Source organism: Oryza brachyantha, chromosome 11 (genome assembly GCF_000231095.2).
Source record: "Oryza brachyantha chromosome 11, ObraRS2, whole genome shotgun sequence".
Taxonomy (NCBI): domain Eukaryota; kingdom Viridiplantae; phylum Streptophyta; class Magnoliopsida; order Poales; family Poaceae; genus Oryza; species Oryza brachyantha.
In genome coordinates, this window is record NC_023173.2 from 556,940 (window position 1) to 575,427 (window position 18,488).

Consider the following 18,488-nt stretch of genomic DNA (forward strand, 5'->3'; position numbering starts at 1 on the left):
AGGGCGATGTTGTCCATCGAGTTGTGTGAGATTACACTATTAAGCAGATGGTGGGACAGGGTGGAAAGAAGTCGTCGGACTATCGGAGGTGACTACTTATTAAAGGACGGTGGTCCTTGCCAAAAAAAATAGTAAAGGATATGGGTGACCCTCTATAGTCGCGTTCGGCCGTGGCTACGAGGTAACTTATCTCTATCATTTTCCATGCACGCGCTTCCCGAACTGCTAAATGGTATATTTTTTACAAAAAAAAATTCTATAGGAAAGTTGTTTTAAAAAATCATATTAATCTATTTTATTTTTTTAATAATTAATAATCAATTAATCATGTATTAATCTATTATTACGTTTTTTGAACATGCAAGTAGACAGGAGGTTGGGAAAATTTCTGGGCGTTAGGTACGGTGCGAACGCTGACAAGCTACGACTGTCCGTCTCAACTCCCTCCTCTTTGTATCCCTTCCCATGTCCGCTTTTGCCTCCGTGTCTGGTTGTCCCTCTTTCCCGCCAGCCTACTCATCTATCTTGCTCCTCAGTCCCCGCGGGTGATGGGCCATAGGAAGGGGAAACACGTGAAGGCTTAGCCCAGTGAGAAGACGATCGGCCTCCTACTCTTAGCATATGCAATGATTGATTTCTTGCTCCTAGCAAGAACAGCCACCTCGAGCTCAAGCTCGCCGGACGATGTGTTTGCTATGTAGGGTAGAAAGGAGAGAAGGAGAGGTTGGGATTGAGGGGTGATGACATGACAAATGATTCCCGCTAAATTATTTTGGTTATATTTTTAATAGACGTATTGGCATGCGAGCGTCCACATATTTGTTTCTTTTTATTTGTTTAAATTTGTGGTTTCAATGACATAAACACCACGTGAATGTAATATGATAGAAAATCTGAGAAATATCCACTTAGATGCCGCACGAGGTAACACTATTCTAATACCACCAAGACTCGAGTTACACCGTTTTTAGAAGTTAGAGCATCCCCAGATATTTGATCATCCAAACGTCTATATGGATGGTCATCCATAAAAGATTCCTCATTCATATCTCTTTTTACTCCAACAAATCATCTATATTATATCCTTCATATTACACCATCCTATATTCTAGTAATATTTTCCAACTAATCATATTATTAAGGGATATTTTTTGAACAACTAAATTTTAATGCTATTATATATCGCGATAATAATTAGAAATGAGTGAATTTTAACGGATACATGTCTAATGGTTAAAAATGTACTAACATAAATATAATAATGAGCATAAAGTACACCAAAAATTATAGCAACGAAAGAAATCAACAGAAATACAGCCACATGTGTATCTACTCTCCTTTTGTCTGCTCTAACTAAACAAACACCAGGCTCTGCTGGTTTTGGTTGCTGGCGCTGGCAGCCAACAAGCACGGTGGCAGGTCGCAGGCAAGCTAGCAGGAGCGGTGGCGAACGAGCCAGCGGGTGCGACGGCGACCGTGCGGCGTGGAGGCCGTGCGGTGGAGCGACTGGATTTGGGTGGGTGTGCGCCAGAGCGGCGACGACGCGGGGATGAGCCAGGAGACGGCGAGCGGGCGCAGGGCGACGCCGGCAGGGGCGGACGCCGTCCTTCCAGATCTGGTACGCCTCGCACTCTCCACTCTCTCCACGGCTGCACCCTCCTCTACTCACCTTCGCCGGCCGATCACGACGAGACAAAGCCGACCACGACACTTTAGTGGGCTGCATCGTATTTGATTGAGCTGAGCTCAAGCCGAGTTAAGTCCAAATCCGGTTCCAACCGTAGCATCAAACTAAATCAATCACGTAATTAACAAATTTATCCATCCCAATTATTGTCGGCGGGCGGGCGTGCGTGTGTGCTTGAGTTATTAATCTGTTTCTTGTTTCCTCTCCCTCCACGAATCCCAAACCCTCCACGCAACTCACGAATTCCTCTCGTCTCTGCCTCCATCCCTTCTACCCTTACCTTACTATAAACTCAGCAGCAAGATTGTTACTACAAAACAAATCAGAGTAGGAGGAGGAGGGATTGACCGCCCTTGCTCTTACCCGCCGGCTGCCCCCTTGTCGATTGGTGAGTTCTTCCTTCCCTTGATTTCGATTTATGTGGATTGGATTCCCCGTCTTCTCAATTCGCACCCGATTCCCCCATCTCTCGATTCGATTTGGCCGGTCTGTTGTCTGTTAGGAGCTATTAATCCCCAATTGCACATGTCCCCTTTTCTTTCCCTATAAAATTTCTACTACTATGATTTCTGATGAATGATTATTCTCGCGCGCGTCCTAATTTGCTTTGTGACAGGTCGGTCGGTCGATTGCTATTGCTCCGATGCCACGCGCGATGGCCTTCAAAGTTGCTTCCTTTCTCCTACTCTTGCTATTCGTCACCTGCGGAGCTGCTCAACACAATGATTTTGGTACGCCCTCGAATCAACATCTTTCCTTCTATGCTCCTATTCCTGCAGATTGGAACGAACATGTCAAACCATATTCTCAAGAGGGAAAGAAAAAGGGACAGATTTTAATTGTGCATGGCAAACTACTACCGTCATTCTAAAATTTATATGAGCAGCTCCTACTGGAGGGTATTTTATTTGGTCGAAAACTTGTGGTTCAACTGTTACTCATCCTCTTAGCCTGGTTAAGATTGCCTGCAAAATCAATTCCTTCATGCTTGTTCTCCCATTTTGTTGCCATCTCAATGACAAACCATTATGATCACAATAAATTATTGAGGATAGTTATTTTTTTAAAAAAAGAGAGAAACAGGACAAGAAGCATCTCTGATTTCTCTCATATGTTAAAGCTAGGTTTGTTTACTATTTGTTTATGCTAGTTATATGGTATGCATTGAACACCATTACTGCTTTTTTATGCAACACCGAGTACTGATTATGGGTAGCAAGGCTAGAATTGCAATGTCACATAATATGGTGGTAACTTGCTATTTCATCCTCACAGATAGGAGAATGCAAATCCCTATTAGCAAATGTTTTCTTCTTGCCTTTTGAATCTGGACTACAACTTATTTAGACAAACTTGGTTATGTAGCACCAGAAAGTTCACGATTTTAATTTCATTCTATTTTTTTTTATTATTAATTGTTTATTTCTTCCCAGTTGTCCTTGATCTAGAAACAACTGAGGCTGGGGATGCTAGCCCACTGTACAATGAGCGGATTCCTATGATCAAGATACCTGTAAATCTTCTGAGGCAAAGCCCACTATGTTCGGCTTGTGAAAACATGACAAGTGAAGCTATCAACTTTCTTAGTGAGAAACAAATACAAGATAAGATAATGGCAATCCTTCATGACACTTGCTCTCAGACTTTCTCCTTTGAGCAGAAGGTAATCCTTTTGAGCATTTTGACTTGGCTTGTTAGATTTTATATATTGTCTCATATTTTAAAAATATAACCAGTTTGATCAGAAGGTATGACACGTTGGAATTTGATATTTTGATTCCCTTACTAAAATGCCAAGTAGGAAAGATACTCCCGGAACAATAGTAGTTCAACATGGTCACTTTGTATCTCTGCAGTCTCTTGAGATTCTGGACTCCTATGCAACTATTCTCTTTACAAAAATTGCTGAGATCAAGCCAGATGAGTTCTGCAAACAGTATGGTCTCTGCAGGAACATGGCTCTTTTATCCGCTGTGAAAAGTGAAAGCACGTGTGTATTCTGCCATCACATCGTCGATGAAATTGTGTCTAAACTGAAAGACCCTGACGCAGAGGTGATTGCTTTTGCCTTACTTACGCATAATCATTTTGCCCCTAATATATTGTGTGCAATGTTTGCAGTTTGAGATAATTCAACTACTACTCAAGGAATGCAACAAGATTGAAGGTCATCAGCAGCAGGTAAAAGCATTTGAAATACTTGTGAAAATGTGCTTTTTTTTTCATCTGAGCTAACAGTGCTTCTTCGTTTGATGTACATGAGTAGTTACATGGGTTGACGAAATCGTTTTTCTTGTTGACAGTGCAAGAGGATGGTTCTGCAGTACGTCCCACTGGTTCTAGTGAACGGTGAGAAGTTCCTGGAGACGAACGATGTGTGCGCAATGATCCAAGCCTGCGATGCAGGCAAAAGGAGGGCATTCAACTTGTTCTCTGCACGGAAGTTGGTGCGTGACGCATGAAGTGTTAGCAGGAAGGTTACACGAATGAAGTTGGTAGGCTTGGAAAAGACAATGAAGTGTTTGCAGCTTGTACATATATATGAATTAATAGGCGCCACCACTCTGTGAAGAGGATAACCCAACGATAATTCATAACTGTGTGCCTTGTACTGCTATCTGGAAGTTAATTGCTACTGAAGTACTGATTGATCAATTACTTCTGTATACTTGCTGCTGGTGGTATAAGTTTTGCATTGAGCGAACTTGCACTCTACCGGGGGAAATTAAATTTATACCGGTGTCGTATAAGTTCTACTACTGAATGTAGGGTGCGATAGTTTGACTTTGCAAGAGAAAAATCAAAACATATTTGTAAATGAGAAATAATTTATAAATAATACTTATATATATATGTTTTTTAATGATCTAAAAGCAAATACCAAAAAATAAACTAGCACGAAAATGCGCTAAAATTAGCTCTAAATTTAATGTGAAAATTTTAAATTTTGGTTTATAAAATATAAGCAGAAATGAAATAACGAGATTGTTATACTACCAGGGGAGAGGGAAGTGCATCTTTATTATTATATTTAAACAAAATTTGATTTGTTTTTGATAAATTTTACATAGTTTGTTTGTGGTTTGGCGTGGCATGACGGTGCGGGTAGCGTTTGGAGAACTTGGTCATTGTGATGGTCGTAGCAAACACTTGGGGGAGAAAAGATAATATGACACTCAGTTCGTGTGGCTTTGATGAAATGCCACTTAATGTTAATGTCACTTCATAGGTTGTTAGCCAGATATTTTGTCATTCCAACTAATTTAAACCATTTTATTTAGTATTTTATTGTTTTCTTCTGGTCTATCGTACACGAAATGGCTCAAAAGGCCCCTGAGGCAAATCAACAGATCGGGCTCCCTCTCGTAGGCGTTCCTCGGTTCCTCCCGGCTTCCATCGTGCTCTCTCTCCCTCAAGGTCGCTGGAGATCGCCGGTGGCCGGCCCGCCGCCCCGCCATCGGGCCCCGGCGCCGCTCAGCGCCGCCGCCGGCCTCACCTGCGCCGCCGCCAGGAGCCTCCATCGGCCGGCCCCGCCGACGCCCGGCGACGCCGCCTCCATCGCCCGGCCGCAGCTGCTGCCTCCACGCTCTTCCCTGTCCTCTCCACCTGCTCTGCTGGCGGCCGGGCACCTCCACCGTCGGCCGCCGCGGCTCCATCGCCGGCCCCGCCGCCACCGTCCGGCGCCTCCACCTCCATTGCCGGCCGCAGCTACTCGCCTCCCCGCTCGCCCTCCCCCTCTCGACCTGCTAACCGAAGGTACTGGGTTGGTCGCTTGATTCTAGTCGGCGACCTGCTAGAAGGTGAGAAATCAGAACTGGAATATGTGGAGATTATATATTGTTTGTATTGACTAATTGCATTAAACCCTAATTGTTTGTACAGACTAATTGCATATGTTGACCTAGATGCAATGAACTGACAGCATGAGTTCAAATTGCAAAGATGTGTCCTTAGGGTAGGGTAAAATACTTCATCGAGTTAGAAGGAGCCAACTTATGGGGTTTTTTTTTGTTCAATTTGTTTAGGTTTGATTTAGATGAACTATCTAGAGTAGATGCTCAATTGGTGGAGTATGGATCGAGTTCAGCTTCAGCAGTTTCAGCTGTAGCTACTGAACATCTAGATAATTGTACAAGTGTGCCTTTATTTCTTGAGTATGGGTGCAGTCCACAGCAACAATCAATTCAATTTGTTGATTGGGATAACTTGGAGATCGAGGAAAGAGAAGATGACGAGGGAAGGATTCAGGTCATAAGTGATGACCAATTATTTGTGCTTCTAGGCTTAACAAATGAAGATGAAAGGGCAAAGAAGTCTGCACAAGTTGATGAATCAAATGGGGCTGCTGAGACAAGTGGTAATGCATTTATTGAGGGCACTGAGGGTGCAGCCATACCTGTTGATGATGCAATCCCAGGTGAACTTGTTATATTGTATGACAAGAATAACCCTTGTATGGCTAAAGGCACCAAGTACCCCTCAATGAAGGAATTTCAGTTGGCTGTGAGGCAGTTTGCAATCAAGCAGGAATTTGAGCTTCTTATAGAGAAATCTGACCAGAAGAGATTTAGAGTAAAATGTGGAGTTGAGGGATGCCCGTGGAGTCTTGTTGGGCATAGGCAGAGTGATAATGAAACAATAATGGTACTAACTGGTTACTATTTACTATACCATTTACTATTTGCATAGTTCTAATTAGTCACTTTGGGTCCACTACTATTAGACTGAAGATTGGAGTTTGGTGCAGCTCTTATTTTTGGAGATTGGAATTATGTGTTGAAACTTTAGGTCCACTACTATTATGTGTTGAAATTTTGGTGAATGCAATCCAAACTTAAGCTATCAAATTTTGTGTTTGCTGCTTATTTTTTTTGCTAATATTTTGGTGCACTCACTGGTGGCTGAAAAATCTGTTAATTTGGTGGCAGTCTGTTGATTTGGTGCACTCACAACAACATATGAAGTGACATTTTATCCGGTTCTATTGTAGGAGTGGTATTTCATCAAAGCCACGCAAACTGAGTGGCATATTGTCCGTTTTCTCAACACCTTGGTGGGAAAGGAACAAGATTTGCCCGCCGGAGGACGGAGTCAACCGCCTCCGCCTCTGCGCAGGAATGACGACGACGACACCTCACCGCCTCCGCCTCCGGGATGCGGCAGTGGCATCTCTGGTTGCCGTCCTCCCCCACGAGATCCCCCCGCTCATCAGCGCCGCCTCCACCTTCTTCTTCGTAAGCCCAGCTCCATTCCCCCCATCACCTGACCTCTCTTCTCGTTTTGCACCACTTCATCTATGGCCTATGGTTCTGCAGATCCTCAGCGCCTACTTCGCCGTGCTGCCGCTGCGGGATGAGGGGGCCATCTCCCTCGGACTCGCCACCCTCCCAGGCCTCTTCGCTGGCTCCCTCCTCCTCACCCTGCTCGCCGCCCCCGTCGCCTCCCTCGCCTTCTCCCTCCCATCCATCCCCAAGCCCAGGGTCCATACCAAGCTTCCCCATGATTTCCTTCCTCACTTGCAATTTTTTGATTAGTGCCTATGAGCCGACCAGTTAGATTTTTCAGATACAAAAAAAAAAAACAATCTTGGTAATACTTGTATGATGATATCTTTGCAAACTCAGTTCTTACACTTATTCTGGTCAATCACAAAAACCTGCATTAGCTTCTCACAAACATGAAAACTTGGTTTTACTCTAGTTCAAATGCAGCCACATTTCTTAAAGGAATGCAATGCTTGCTCAACTCAGTTATGTTAAGGATTGGATTGGTTCTTGGTTTCAGTACCTAAAGTAGTAGATTTAGTTTTCTACATGTGATAAAGGTGCGCTTTGCCTTCTGTATATTTAAGGATTTACCACTTTTACATGTGGCAATTAACCTATGTGTCTATAGACACATAGGGTGGCAAGTCCTTAAACGTGTTACTGTAGCAGTGGAAATACTCTTTAAATGCCAAATGCTTTCTTCAGAAAATCCCTTTAATTTACAATTGTCTAGCTAGCTTTTCCTTGACTAAATTACCATTTAGGTCTCCATTTTAATAATTCAGAACATTCTGAAGAACATTATGGGCTACAAATCTTCTGGCATTTATTTATTATCCACTGACGCAAACTAATTTTTATCGTCTATATTCTTTAATTTCAGGCTTTGGTTTTCATACACAGGTTCTTCAGTTTATCCCTTCTCATCTTTTTTATTCTTTGGTTTGCCTCTACCCCTGGGCATTCCCCATCCATCTCTCAGGTAATATACATTGTAACATAGTGGTTTATTTTGCAGTCATGTACAAGAAAGCTATTACATTTCCATGAAATTGTGAGGGCAAAAAATGATTTTTCACTCAGCTGCTTTGTATGTCCATCTGAATTTCTTAATGAAAGAGCAATCATTTGTCACACAAAACAACTTATTTTTTCTGTTTCTTGGTGTAACAATCAAGTCAAACGAAGATGCTTCAAATAAATCTCCTGGATGGGGAAACCACAGTTGGTTCTACATATTAGTGAGAATAAGCCTGTTTCTTTGGGTACGACCTTCCTACATGGCCATGTTCATTTTTTTTTTCTAATTCTCAAACCTATTGTTGATTTGAGTAACTATCTCTATTTGAAGGTTTCCTTGCTTAATCTCATTGCAATATCATCGACATGGGCAAGAGTAATTGATGTCATGGATAGTGAGGTATCATTTCCAGCTGGACCAAAAATTATTGGTAATTACTGACACTGATTACTTTTGCTTCTAATGTTCTTATTTCCATTTTAATTCAGTCAGGTTCAAGATTGTTTGGATTTATTGGGGCCGGTGCTACCCTTGGGCAACTTTTTGGTTCATTATTTGCTGCAACTATGGCATGGCTAGGTCCCTGTACGTATTATTTATTTGAATTAGAAAACTAATTCTCGAATTAATATTTCTAGAATGCATTTTCACATCTCCGAAATGTGCTTCAGTTCTGCTCCTATTTTCATCCCTCTTGATGGAACTTGCTGCACTGTCATCGAAAGGAATCCATAGTGATGCTACTCAAGGCTCGACAGAATTGTCATCTAGTACAATGTATGTATCCTTATCCTTCTGGACATGGTTAACAATATACTGATTTATCTCTGATGATAATTATGACATGGGCAAACTGTATTGTCTATATGGACTAAATTCTGGATATACTTTCGCTTTTAAACCTAGGCAACAGTATAGTTTGTGAATTCCTTCTTTTATAATCAACCACAAAACTCTTGAATGGATTTTTTTTTTAGTTTGAATGTCTCATAGAAATACAGATAAATTGTCTGCTGCTTATTTGATGCGACATTTTGGTGATCCGATGTTTTGATTATGATTAGAATATAAGATGTATCCCAATCTGTTACTAACTGCAGAGCAAAACACAGCCAAAATACAGAGGCTGATGATGAAATATCTTCGCTAGTCACTTCACAAGGATCACCGTCCCAAGTGTCCCAATCTCAGAAAACCAAACCTGAAAGTTTTGTGATGTTTGAAGGTTTCTGGCTGATTGCACGCTCTTCCTATCTGATGTATATATCTCTATTTTTATGGCTGAGCGCTGTTGTGTCATCCTTTTTTTACTTCCAGGTATGACTCTTCTACATATACTTGTTGGCGTGAATTAGTCTGCATCACTTTGAGCATGTTGCTTCCTTCGTTACATTGTTGGAAAGATCCACCATTTACCAGTTTTACCGATTGCATTCTACCTGATTTCCAGAAAGTGACAATAGTTGCTACAACAATATCAAGCCCCACTGCCAGAAGACGAACCTTTGCACTCATAAATAGCATTATCGCTGTCTTTATTCTTGTGGGGCAGCTCACTTTGACGGTATTTGTCCTTCTCCAGATTATCCTCAACTTTACTATTAAGTACTACTTTTTCCAGTATGAATAAATGTTGACATGGCAAATGGTCCCTGACAGGGCCAATATGACATACGTCATGGTGCAGTACCTTTATACGTTGCAAACCTGAAAATTTTGACTCATTAGACTCTCCTTTTTTTGGTGGGAGTGCTCATTAGGCTCAATGATAAAGCTCAGCTTCATGTCTGACACTCATATGTAGTTATTATTTTGTGATATCCTATTCTTTTGAAGACAAGAATTTTAAAGATTTCAATAGTTTTCCCTTCTGAATTCTGATGTAATTCTCATGCACTCATATGTTCTTCAGTTTGACATTTTAGAGCTAATTTGCATTGTAGTCAAAGAAGGGAACAATTCATTACATTGTAGTCAAAATGAGATATTGAGTGTCTACAGCACTACATGTCAAATACTGAAGAACTTATTAACATTGACCCAAAAAAAGAGAGAAAAATATGTCCTAGTCAACTCGTTAGAAATCTGCAATGACTGAGGAAGTTGTGCTAATTTTGTTTTCTTTCATTTTGGGATTAGAGCGTTCTCGAAAATTCTTTACTGATTCCTGTTATGAATTAAACAACTATTTCAGGGCCGTATCCTTACTATAGCCGGTGTAACAGTTGCTATCTGTGCATCCCCACTCATTTCGACGTTAAATATGGTTGCCCTTGCTCAATGGCCAACTTGGCTTGCTGTTGCAGTCACTGAAACAATTCGAAAGGTACATACGGACTAGGGAGCTCTAATTGAACTATTTTTTTTTTTAGTGAAAGACTGCTCTAATTGAACTATTATTGTAAAAATTGTTTTTAACCATTAAATGGTAAAGTCACATTCAGATAAATACTGCATATCTAGATGTTAACATTCGTTGCCACCTTGGTATTTATATGTGAGAGTCGAGACACGTAATTTGAATTTAATAGAGTACTTTGCACATGAAGGATATCTAATGTGAGAAATCAGCACCTATAATATATTTTTATGTAAATTTGGATTTTAGTTCTGCTTCATTCATTTAATTTGCTGTTTTGCCAACCTTCTATTCTTTGCAGGTAACTACTTATGTTTTGACAAGACCTGGAAGGGAATTGTTATTCACAGTTGTCTCACAAGATGAGAAGTACAAAGCCAAGGTAAAAGATTATTATGTCCTTACCTAATTTGAGTCTAGTGAAAAATAAGAAACGAAAGAAGACCTTTGTTTGCACGTCATAGATGCAGTTGTATCAGTAGCACACATCATCATGCATCACCAAGAACTAAAAAATTTACTAATCCATGGGTTGCTCGCCAGCTTTCATCAATTTGCATTGATTTGTAGTGTCGTTTATTCTATCTTTCATTCTGTTAACACACATACTGCATAGGTCAGCAAACTTGTATTTCTTGGAAATATAACACCTGGTGCCAAGTGAGCCATGTGAGTGTTCAACGTTGGCTTCATTTGAATTCACTGATGCATGTCAGAGTTAGCCTTGTCTCATAAAATGGAGAGTGGGTGATTAACAGCAAAATTTGAAGTGGAGTTTCCCAAAAAAAACAGTCTCTCATATAAAGAGTCAGTTTTGCAGTTTCCTTCTTAAATCTTACCGTGAATACAAGATTATAATTAAAATCATCTTAAGTACAATTTCAAGAATTTCTGAGTTATTTCTGTTTCAAACTTGATTTTGTAGACTAGTTAACTAATGAATATACTTTCGTATAGGTCTGTATAGATGTTATTGTTCAAAGGCTCGGTGATGCAACTGCCGCTGGAATATACAGTTTGTTGTTCAACAGCTTTGAGAAGAAGACATCCATGGTCACCCTCTATGCATTGCCGGTACAAGTCATGGTTTGAATCATTGTAATTGTATTTTTTAACGACATAGGATTGCTTAGAAAAATGTTTGCTGTCAAGCGTGTTCTTTGCATTTGCTAGATCGGTGGATATATCACTGAAGAATTATCTGTATCCCTTTTGATAACAGCTCTGCTTCATCTGGCTTCTCACAGCACTTCATTTGGGCCGGCTCCAGACAAACCTTGCAAAGGTTCAGGTTACTTCTTTTGCATATTAAATTCCTAGAGGTATCTGATTACCTATAGTAAAGGTCGCTGTAGCTTACATTTTCCCTTGTAGTGTTCTTGAGACAAATGCTCAATATGGCGTACCGCTGCACGTACCCACAGAAATGCATACTGTAACAAGAGTTTAGAAAGAAATATGGCACATCGACTAGTCAGGTTGCCGACATTGCTGATATTCTTTTTGCCTTCTGTAAGTAACAGAAGATTCATGGAGAAATATTTTTGCTTTCAATATAGCATTAGGATTACTACAGGAAGGATACAAGCATATACAGAGAAAGAGGGAATGTTATGTAAATAGATTTAGCAGACGAGTATGTGATCTCTGCATCTATTGTTAGGAAGAGTAGTCCTGCAAACAGCAATGTATGTAACTCGTTTTAGTACTAATGAGAAAACAAGGCTGGATTTGTAATGGGCATTTTGCTTCTTTTGATAACTCAATATATCTGCAGGCAAGTACACTTTACTTTCTTGACTCAAGCATGTACAATTTACTGTTAAATTGATGCTACAACAATGGTCGCAGGGCACCTTCTGATCACTTATTGATCATGTTTACGTTTGTTGTGCTGGAGCTGGACCTGCTTCTAGCTTCATAGTGTGTGCAGCTTAGTTTCTGGAACATACACAATGCAAACTCCTTTTTTTTTTCTTTTGTCTTTTGTATTTGTTTGCAAATTGAACCCAAGATTGAATGGTGAAGAGTAGAGCAGTGTCCTATATGATGAGCATGATCTTTGTGCTATTTCTTTTAAAATTGCGCGCGAAGAATCACCGCGCGTGTTATAAAAATGAAACGCGCACGCCGGATCATCAACTGAGCTTCTCGTCTCGTGCTTGTCTGAAAATACTACTCCTAAGAGATTTTGACAGCAGTAACACTAGCTAGCTTAGCTGATCGCTGATCCTTCGTCAACGAGAAGACGATGAAGCGCGCCCTCGTCGTCGTCTTGCTCGTCATGGCCGCTTCCGTGGCGACGCCGTCGGAAGCGAGGAGGCCGAGGAAGACAGCCATGGCCTCGTCGCTCCGCTTCCCCGGCTTCCCTGGCAGCCGCCAGCGTTTCCCGGGGTTCCCCGGAGCCAGGCCGTCGCCGCGCGCGGCAGCGCCGAAGCCGTCGCCGTCATCGTCGGTCGTCCCCGGGTTGCCATTATCTCCCCCCGCGGCAACCGGCACGCTGCCGCCGCCGTGCGGGAGGTCATCGCAGACGATGCCCGGCAACTTCATCCCTGGCCTGCCGGGCAGCGGCGGCAGCGGCGGCGCGGGGTCGTCGTCGCTGTCGTCGCCGACGGACTGCGTGACGTCGCTGGCGGGGCTGACGACGTGCGCGTCGTTCCTGACGGGGGCGGAGGCGGACACCCCGACGCCGACGAGCGAGTGCTGCGGCGGGCTGGGGATGTTCCTGAACAGCACGGCGGCGGCGGCGGAGGGTGACCGGACGTTGAGGTGCCTGTGCCCGGTGATCCTCGGCGACGTGAACCGGATGCTGCCGAAGCCGGTGGACCCCGTGCGGATGATGTACCTCCCCATCGCCTGCGGCCTCGTCCTCCCGCCTCAAGTCCTCTTCATCTGCTTCAGTGAGTGATGCGATCTGATCGATTAGCTTCTTCTTCACTTGCATGATCATGGTCAGTGATCAGATGCACCCGATCGATCGAATTTCTGATGAAAAAAATGCAATCTTTTTGTGATGGAATTGGCAGCCGGGCAGCCAAACCCACCGGTGCTCACGCGTGTTCCTGACTCGTGGTCGACGCTCTCTTCAGGCAGGCACAATTTGCTCTCTTAGTTTTTCCTGTTCATTTACACATTGCTCATCCTGGTTTTTTGGCATTCTAATGCTGTTGTTTTTCCATGCAGCACTGTCGCCCTGATGTTTCACGATAATCGGATCAAATACTCAAAGGTTACGGATGATTCAGTACTGTCTCAGTTTAAGCTTTCAAAGCTGACATCTGTGTCTACTTCAGAAAAACCAGTTAGCCAGTTACCATACATACTGCTTTATAACTACATAAGGATTGGTTGGTACGTCATGTGTGGTGTAAGAGCATATTTCTTATTTATAGAGAAAAAAATATGTAAGTGCAAGTGTACGTCATTTCATCAAGTATTCTTTCTCCACAAATAAAGAGTGTGAAATCTGGTACAGAATGAAAATTGAGGGATGCAAAAAATAGAGGTCAACCGCACAGCAAACTTCCAGGAGGAATGGGATTTTGCTTTATCTAGACCATTTAATTGCTATAAAGAATCAGGTTATTAGGCAAACATAAATTGCAGGCTGCAGCAGTCTCAAACATTGAAATCCAACTATCCGAACATGCATATAAAACACATCGGGCGATGATATGATGTATTTTCATTTTCAGCAATAGTATCCGACAACAATACTGAAATTACAAGGTACTATGTATGTGTGGGTTTCCCATTTACAGAATTGGTCACCAATAAGAATAAGCAATCTGCAACCAAGAAGCAAGATCATCCAGAGCAATGCCATCTTCTGGCACCTTATTTTACTTATTATTACCAGACACAAACTACATTAGATGTTGTTATTCCGAGGATAGGTGAATCAGAACCTCTTAATCTTCAACATCTAGCAATCTGGCAGCAAAGAAGAATACTACTTGAGGAGCTTGGTTCCGCTTGCCTGTGTTCCATAAGGATTCAATTTGCACACATTTGTTTATTTAGCTCTATCATATGTTTACTGCATTTCCTGTCATGTAATCTTAAATGTAGACTATCAAGAACGCACCACCTGTAGAGAGGATATGTACAAGTTTCCATTTACTTCTCAAGCCTCGCGAAGAGCACGCACCCTTTCTTGAATTAACCTCCTCTCCCAGTCAGCAATGCCCTCAAAAGCACGCTCTGGCAGACTCTCAAAAGATTCTTTATGTGGATCGTTCTTAGCAAGATCATAAGTTGCAGCTCGGATAGCTCTCCTATTGGGTCCGCATGGCCTTTTGGAAGTTAGTTTCTCATAAGCTCTCTTAATCTGCAAGCAACAGATAAATGATAAGAATGTCTGAATGAGGCCTGGGCCTGGCTTATAACCCTGACTTACAAGCAAGCTAAGGATTCAAGAAGATGAAGCCTACATCCATATTCTCGAACCAAAACATGTAAGCAATTGCAACCGCAGGCGCTCTCCCAAGTCCAGCAGTGCAATGGACATAAACTCGTCCTTTCCCTTCCGATATAGCCCATTCTAGTGATGAGACTGCTTTGGGCAATTGAGTCCTCAACGAATCTGGATCAAAGTCCACTGCCTGAAACCAAACAAATACAGATTCTTTAATTTGTACTTTGATAATAACTTGCAACTAAGCTCCATTGGAAGTAATTATTTCCTAGACTTTTTACAGTTTACTTCTGGCTCTCAAAGATGGAGCATGGCATTACGATCTTCTCGTAGTAGGAGGTCAATCTTTTTTTTATATATATAGTTTTCACCTATCTCATCAAATGATGGAAATATGAAGGCTTGATCAATGTAAGTGAATTGTGATTATCTGAAAAGAATTATAAAGTCCAAGGCAAAGGCAAGCCCAACTGTGCTCACTGAAGTCAAAAACAAAGTATTCCTATTTTCTCATCAAAAAACTTCTTACTCATATATGAACAACAAATGCACGAGTGCAAAAGAAAAACAGACACTATTTAGCATGATACTGGTTCAGCACAAAAAAAATGGCGGCTCACCGGTCTTCTGATGTGTTTTATGCCAAATTCTTTGCACCTATTGACAATAGGATGGAAATCAATTTCCCAATATTCAATGTCCCTGTCCTGCTGCAAGCAAAGAATAAAGGCTACTTTATCCTCATCATTTAAGTGATCAATATCTTCCGGCTTCTGAGGTTGCGAGCCAACAATCAAGCTATCACTTATGACAGCATAATTCATACCTACATACCAGGAGTAAGTGCGAATCACACAAACATAAAGTAGGGTCATTTTGTTTTGCTCCAGTTAACTGCCACATCTATTTGTGAATTTTAAAAATAATTAACGCAAGATGTGCCATTTAATTAAGTCAATGACACAGTATGACGTAAATGTTTACGCTCACATCAAATTGTTATGTCCAGAAATCACTATGTCTTAGCAAAAACTTGCCACAGAACTTATCGAATACATGAATACTTCAAAAACATTTGATGTAAAAAGATAAGGATGTACAACATTTCAAAAAGGAGACTATTTCACATTATGGTATAACTTTGTGTAGCAAGTGTTTCTCAAATAGTTGTATTTAAGATAACACATTGAAATTTGCATATGAAGTTGAAATACCAAACCGCTAATTCATCAGTCCAAAAAAGCAGTAGCACTTTTATTTTCAGTTCATGCAGATTCTGAAACCCAAATTTGAGAGAGCCAAGGCATAGGACATAGCTCCAATAAATGATAATTATTAGGACCGATAAACATAAAAATGGTCACAATGGCTGCAAGTTGCTAATTAAAAAATCCTCAAATCAGGAAACTGGGGTTGCTTTTCCTTACCATGGTTTTTGACACTTGTCACAGACTCTTACAAATTCATTACATCGCACTTAGTACTGAACATGAACCATGATGCATTAAAAGCATGTGAACAACATCACATATACGGATACAATAGAGCACCAAATCTAGACTTGTCCTACCTCCCGCGATATTCCCACAATTTCTTACTGATTTAACATTTTCCCAGGTCTGATGTAGGAAAGAACCCAAGATTCCTATGATAGGATTACCATCATAATCACCCATCGGAGCCCGAAGATTGAATCTTTACCCATACTGGGAAAAAAACTTAATGCACCACATATAAAGAAGCCTCAAAATGTACTAACGCAATGCTATAACAACACAATGGACGCAGGAACCAAATCATCCCAAAAATGGTCCCAAAATGGAATCTTTTATCACATTATCTAGGATCAAAAGTTAGCTATGCGCGTATACGAGGGAAAGGAAAATGATTGGTAGAGTAGAGACCGAGATCATGGTGGTACTCATAGGGGTTGCGCATCATTCTCTTCATGGCAGTGTTGTAGTCCTCCATCCGCCTGCTCCCCTCGGCTCCGGCCGTCGTGGAGGAGAGGCACGGGAAAACCCCAGTGCTTCGCGGTCGGCTCCTGCTTCCTCCGGCGGCGACGGCAGCACTCCTGCTCCTAGCCAGGTTGCCGTGCGCTGGGAGTCCCCGGGTAGCCGGGGAACAGGAGACGTTGGCCATGGCCGCCATTTTTGCCGGAGAGAGACAGTGGAGGAGGAGGAGGAGAGTGGGTGGTGGATTTGCCGCGGCTTCTGGATCCGCGCCCGATCGCTTCTCCGAGATGTCGGCGAAGCCCACGAACCCCACGAAATGTGAACATTTTTGTTTGCAAGGAACTGAAATTTATATTAAAAAACATTTCCCCGTAAGTATCCCAGCTACAGTGTTTTTGATTTTGAGGATTAAAATTCCCATGAAAATATATAAAACAGAGACTATATTAAATAATGGTCATGTTTGAAAGTGCTACATGTATTTCTTCTAACCGGACATGCAATGCAGTCAAAGAAGCATTATTGATCAATTGAATGAGGTGTGTTTTTGATTGCAACGATGAATATCATATTTATACAAGTAATTAAAGAGCGTAAATTTCTTTCATTGTATATAAATAATGAAATCTTGACTATTTTTAAAATATAACAATGTAGACTGCCACCTTATATTCTATTGTTTGCTTGTTTCTCTTTGTGCAAATTAGTGAGTGTTAGTTGAATGCCTATGCATTTCAATTGATTAAAGAGAATATTTTATAATATTATCTAAATAAATAAAATATATTCCTATGAAATGTGTTATCCATATTTTTCTATTGATTTTATGTGTGAATCTCCATTCGATTTGATTGGTTTAAATAGTAAGAAATTCAAGAGTGAAATTTAGATTCCCAATATAGGCAGATGGGATGACTCGAGGCATATTTAGCACCAACATCATCTTTACAGCAACTATAACAGACTATAAGCCGGCTAAATGCTAATATGGAGGAGATATGAGAGGAGAGTGAAATGAACTATAAGCTTACAACTGACTCGGACACAAGAACTAAGAAACTCTGTGAGAGAGACAACCGAGTCATATATTAATGATGAAGGCTAACTACTATATGAGTGGGCTAAGAGAAGTCTACAAAGAGTCATATAGCCGGCTTGGTAGCTATATTATATATGAGTGGGCTTAGAAAAGTCTGCAAAAAGTCATATAACCGGCTTGATGGTTATATTATTAGGCTTGCTCTTAAAGAAATATATATAAATACCTCTCCCAAAAACATACATAAATAAACAAGAAATAAATTACAATGTACTTCAACATTAAGAAAGTTTGACCGCAGAGTAGGCCAGGTGGCTGTTTTGACATAAAAATGTTCTCTTTCAAAACCTTGGACAATATTATTCAATAAAACTAAATACTACTCTCTTCCTTTAAAGCAGCCCATAGAATTAGAAGAACACATTGTATAATACCAGAAAGTTAACATCCGGTGTGCTTAGACTTTTTGAAAGCAGTATTCGATTACTCAATGTAATACTTGAGAAGATAATAGAATTAAAAATGCAAGAAATACAGTATAATACACTTAAAAAATGACGATGATAGCAAATACTGCATTTACAAATGAATTTGATCTAACAAACATATTATTTATTTCTTCATGTAGGGAATGAACAATATTTTTATATACTGTTTTACTAACTTGCTATATACTCCCTCCGTTTCATAATGTAAGACGTTTTAGCTATACTTAGATTCATCTATTAACCAATGTATATTGT

At 41.0% G+C, this 18,488-nt stretch overlaps 4 protein-coding genes across 10 annotated transcripts; 3 read left to right on the forward strand and 1 right to left on the reverse strand.

The window, feature by feature from the left end:
• The first annotated feature begins 1,353 nt into the window (after positions 1 to 1,353).
• LOC102720274 lies at positions 1,354 to 4,342 on the forward strand. Of its 2 annotated transcripts, none has more exons than XM_006662600.3 (6): positions 1,354 to 1,618; positions 2,304 to 2,418; positions 3,121 to 3,350; positions 3,544 to 3,741; positions 3,809 to 3,868; positions 3,991 to 4,342. In XM_006662600.3, exons 1-6 carry the CDS (start codon positions 1,550 to 1,552, stop codon positions 4,147 to 4,149), a joined length of 831 nt encoding a protein of 276 aa, XP_006662663.2. In that variant the 5' UTR covers positions 1,354 to 1,549; the 3' UTR covers positions 4,150 to 4,342. The 2 variants fall into 2 exon arrangements, with proteins under 2 accessions (XP_006662663.2, XP_006662664.1); XM_006662601.3 differs by lacking the exon at positions 1,354 to 1,618 and adding an exon at positions 1,867 to 2,075.
• Positions 4,343 to 5,203: 861 nt separating this feature from the next.
• On the forward strand, positions 5,204 to 12,125 carry LOC121055822. Of its 6 annotated transcripts, none has more exons than XM_040529168.1 (15): positions 5,539 to 6,331; positions 6,678 to 6,921; positions 7,003 to 7,167; positions 7,838 to 7,936; positions 8,133 to 8,219; positions 8,306 to 8,374; positions 8,464 to 8,560; positions 8,647 to 8,752; positions 9,076 to 9,292; positions 9,426 to 9,539; positions 10,170 to 10,301; positions 10,636 to 10,716; positions 11,292 to 11,408; positions 11,557 to 11,625; positions 11,709 to 12,125. In XM_040529168.1, the coding sequence occupies exons 2-15, from the start codon at positions 6,805 to 6,807 to the stop codon at positions 11,715 to 11,717; spliced, it is 1,479 nt and encodes a 492-aa protein (XP_040385102.1). In that variant the 5' UTR covers positions 5,539 to 6,331; positions 6,678 to 6,804; the 3' UTR covers positions 11,718 to 12,125. The 6 variants fall into 6 exon arrangements, with proteins under 6 accessions (XP_040385101.1, XP_040385103.1, XP_040385102.1 ...); XM_040529170.1 differs by having other exon boundaries at positions 11,557 to 11,619; XM_040529167.1 differs by lacking the exon at positions 5,539 to 6,331 and adding an exon at positions 5,204 to 5,487 and having other exon boundaries at positions 11,557 to 12,125.
• A 336-nt stretch (positions 12,126 to 12,461) lies between these two features.
• LOC102701599 lies at positions 12,462 to 13,785 on the forward strand. The gene is made up of 3 exons (XM_006664214.3): positions 12,462 to 13,234; positions 13,361 to 13,423; positions 13,518 to 13,785. Exons 1-3 carry the CDS (start codon positions 12,586 to 12,588, stop codon positions 13,529 to 13,531), a joined length of 726 nt encoding a protein of 241 aa, XP_006664277.3. The 5' UTR covers positions 12,462 to 12,585; the 3' UTR covers positions 13,532 to 13,785.
• A 166-nt stretch (positions 13,786 to 13,951) lies between these two features.
• LOC102701314 (phosphoglucan phosphatase LSF2, chloroplastic-like) lies at positions 13,952 to 17,025 on the reverse strand. The gene is made up of 4 exons (XM_006663672.3): positions 16,656 to 17,025; positions 15,372 to 15,577; positions 14,768 to 14,938; positions 13,952 to 14,664 (listed from the first exon to the last, which is right to left on the reverse strand). Exons 1-4 carry the CDS (start codon positions 16,900 to 16,902, stop codon positions 14,461 to 14,463), a joined length of 828 nt encoding a protein of 275 aa, XP_006663735.2. The 5' UTR covers positions 16,903 to 17,025; the 3' UTR covers positions 13,952 to 14,460.
• Between the last annotated feature and the right edge of the window lie 1,463 nt (positions 17,026 to 18,488).

Coding starts and splice junctions, on each gene's coding strand:
- LOC102720274 (XM_006662600.3), top strand. CDS start 1,550: ATGAGCCAGGAGACGGCGAGCGGGCGCAGGGCGACGCCGGCAGGGGCG. Junction 3,351..3,543: donor CTTTCTCCTTTGAGCAGAAG/GTAATCCTTTTG, acceptor GTATCTCTGCAG/TCTCTTGAGATTCTGGACTC. Junction 3,742..3,808: donor TGAAAGACCCTGACGCAGAG/GTGATTGCTTTT, acceptor CAATGTTTGCAG/TTTGAGATAATTCAACTACT.
- LOC121055822 (XM_040529167.1), top strand. CDS start 6,805: ATGACGACGACGACACCTCACCGCCTCCGCCTCCGGGATGCGGCAGTG. Junction 8,220..8,305: donor GAATAAGCCTGTTTCTTTGG/GTACGACCTTCC, acceptor CTCTATTTGAAG/GTTTCCTTGCTTAATCTCAT. Junction 9,540..10,169: donor TGGGGCAGCTCACTTTGACG/GTATTTGTCCTT, acceptor CAACTATTTCAG/GGCCGTATCCTTACTATAGC.
- LOC102701599 (XM_006664214.3), top strand. CDS start 12,586: ATGAAGCGCGCCCTCGTCGTCGTCTTGCTCGTCATGGCCGCTTCCGTG. Junction 13,235..13,360: donor AGTCCTCTTCATCTGCTTCA/GTGAGTGATGCG, acceptor TGGAATTGGCAG/CCGGGCAGCCAAACCCACCG.
- LOC102701314 (XM_006663672.3), bottom strand. CDS start 16,902: ATGGCGGCCATGGCCAACGTCTCCTGTTCCCCGGCTACCCGGGGACTC. Junction 14,939..15,371: donor TAAAACACATCAGAAGACCG/GTGAGCCGCCAT, acceptor GTTTGGTTTCAG/GCAGTGGACTTTGATCCAGA. Junction 14,665..14,767: donor TTTGGTTCGAGAATATGGAT/GTAGGCTTCATC, acceptor TGTTGCTTGCAG/ATTAAGAGAGCTTATGAGAA.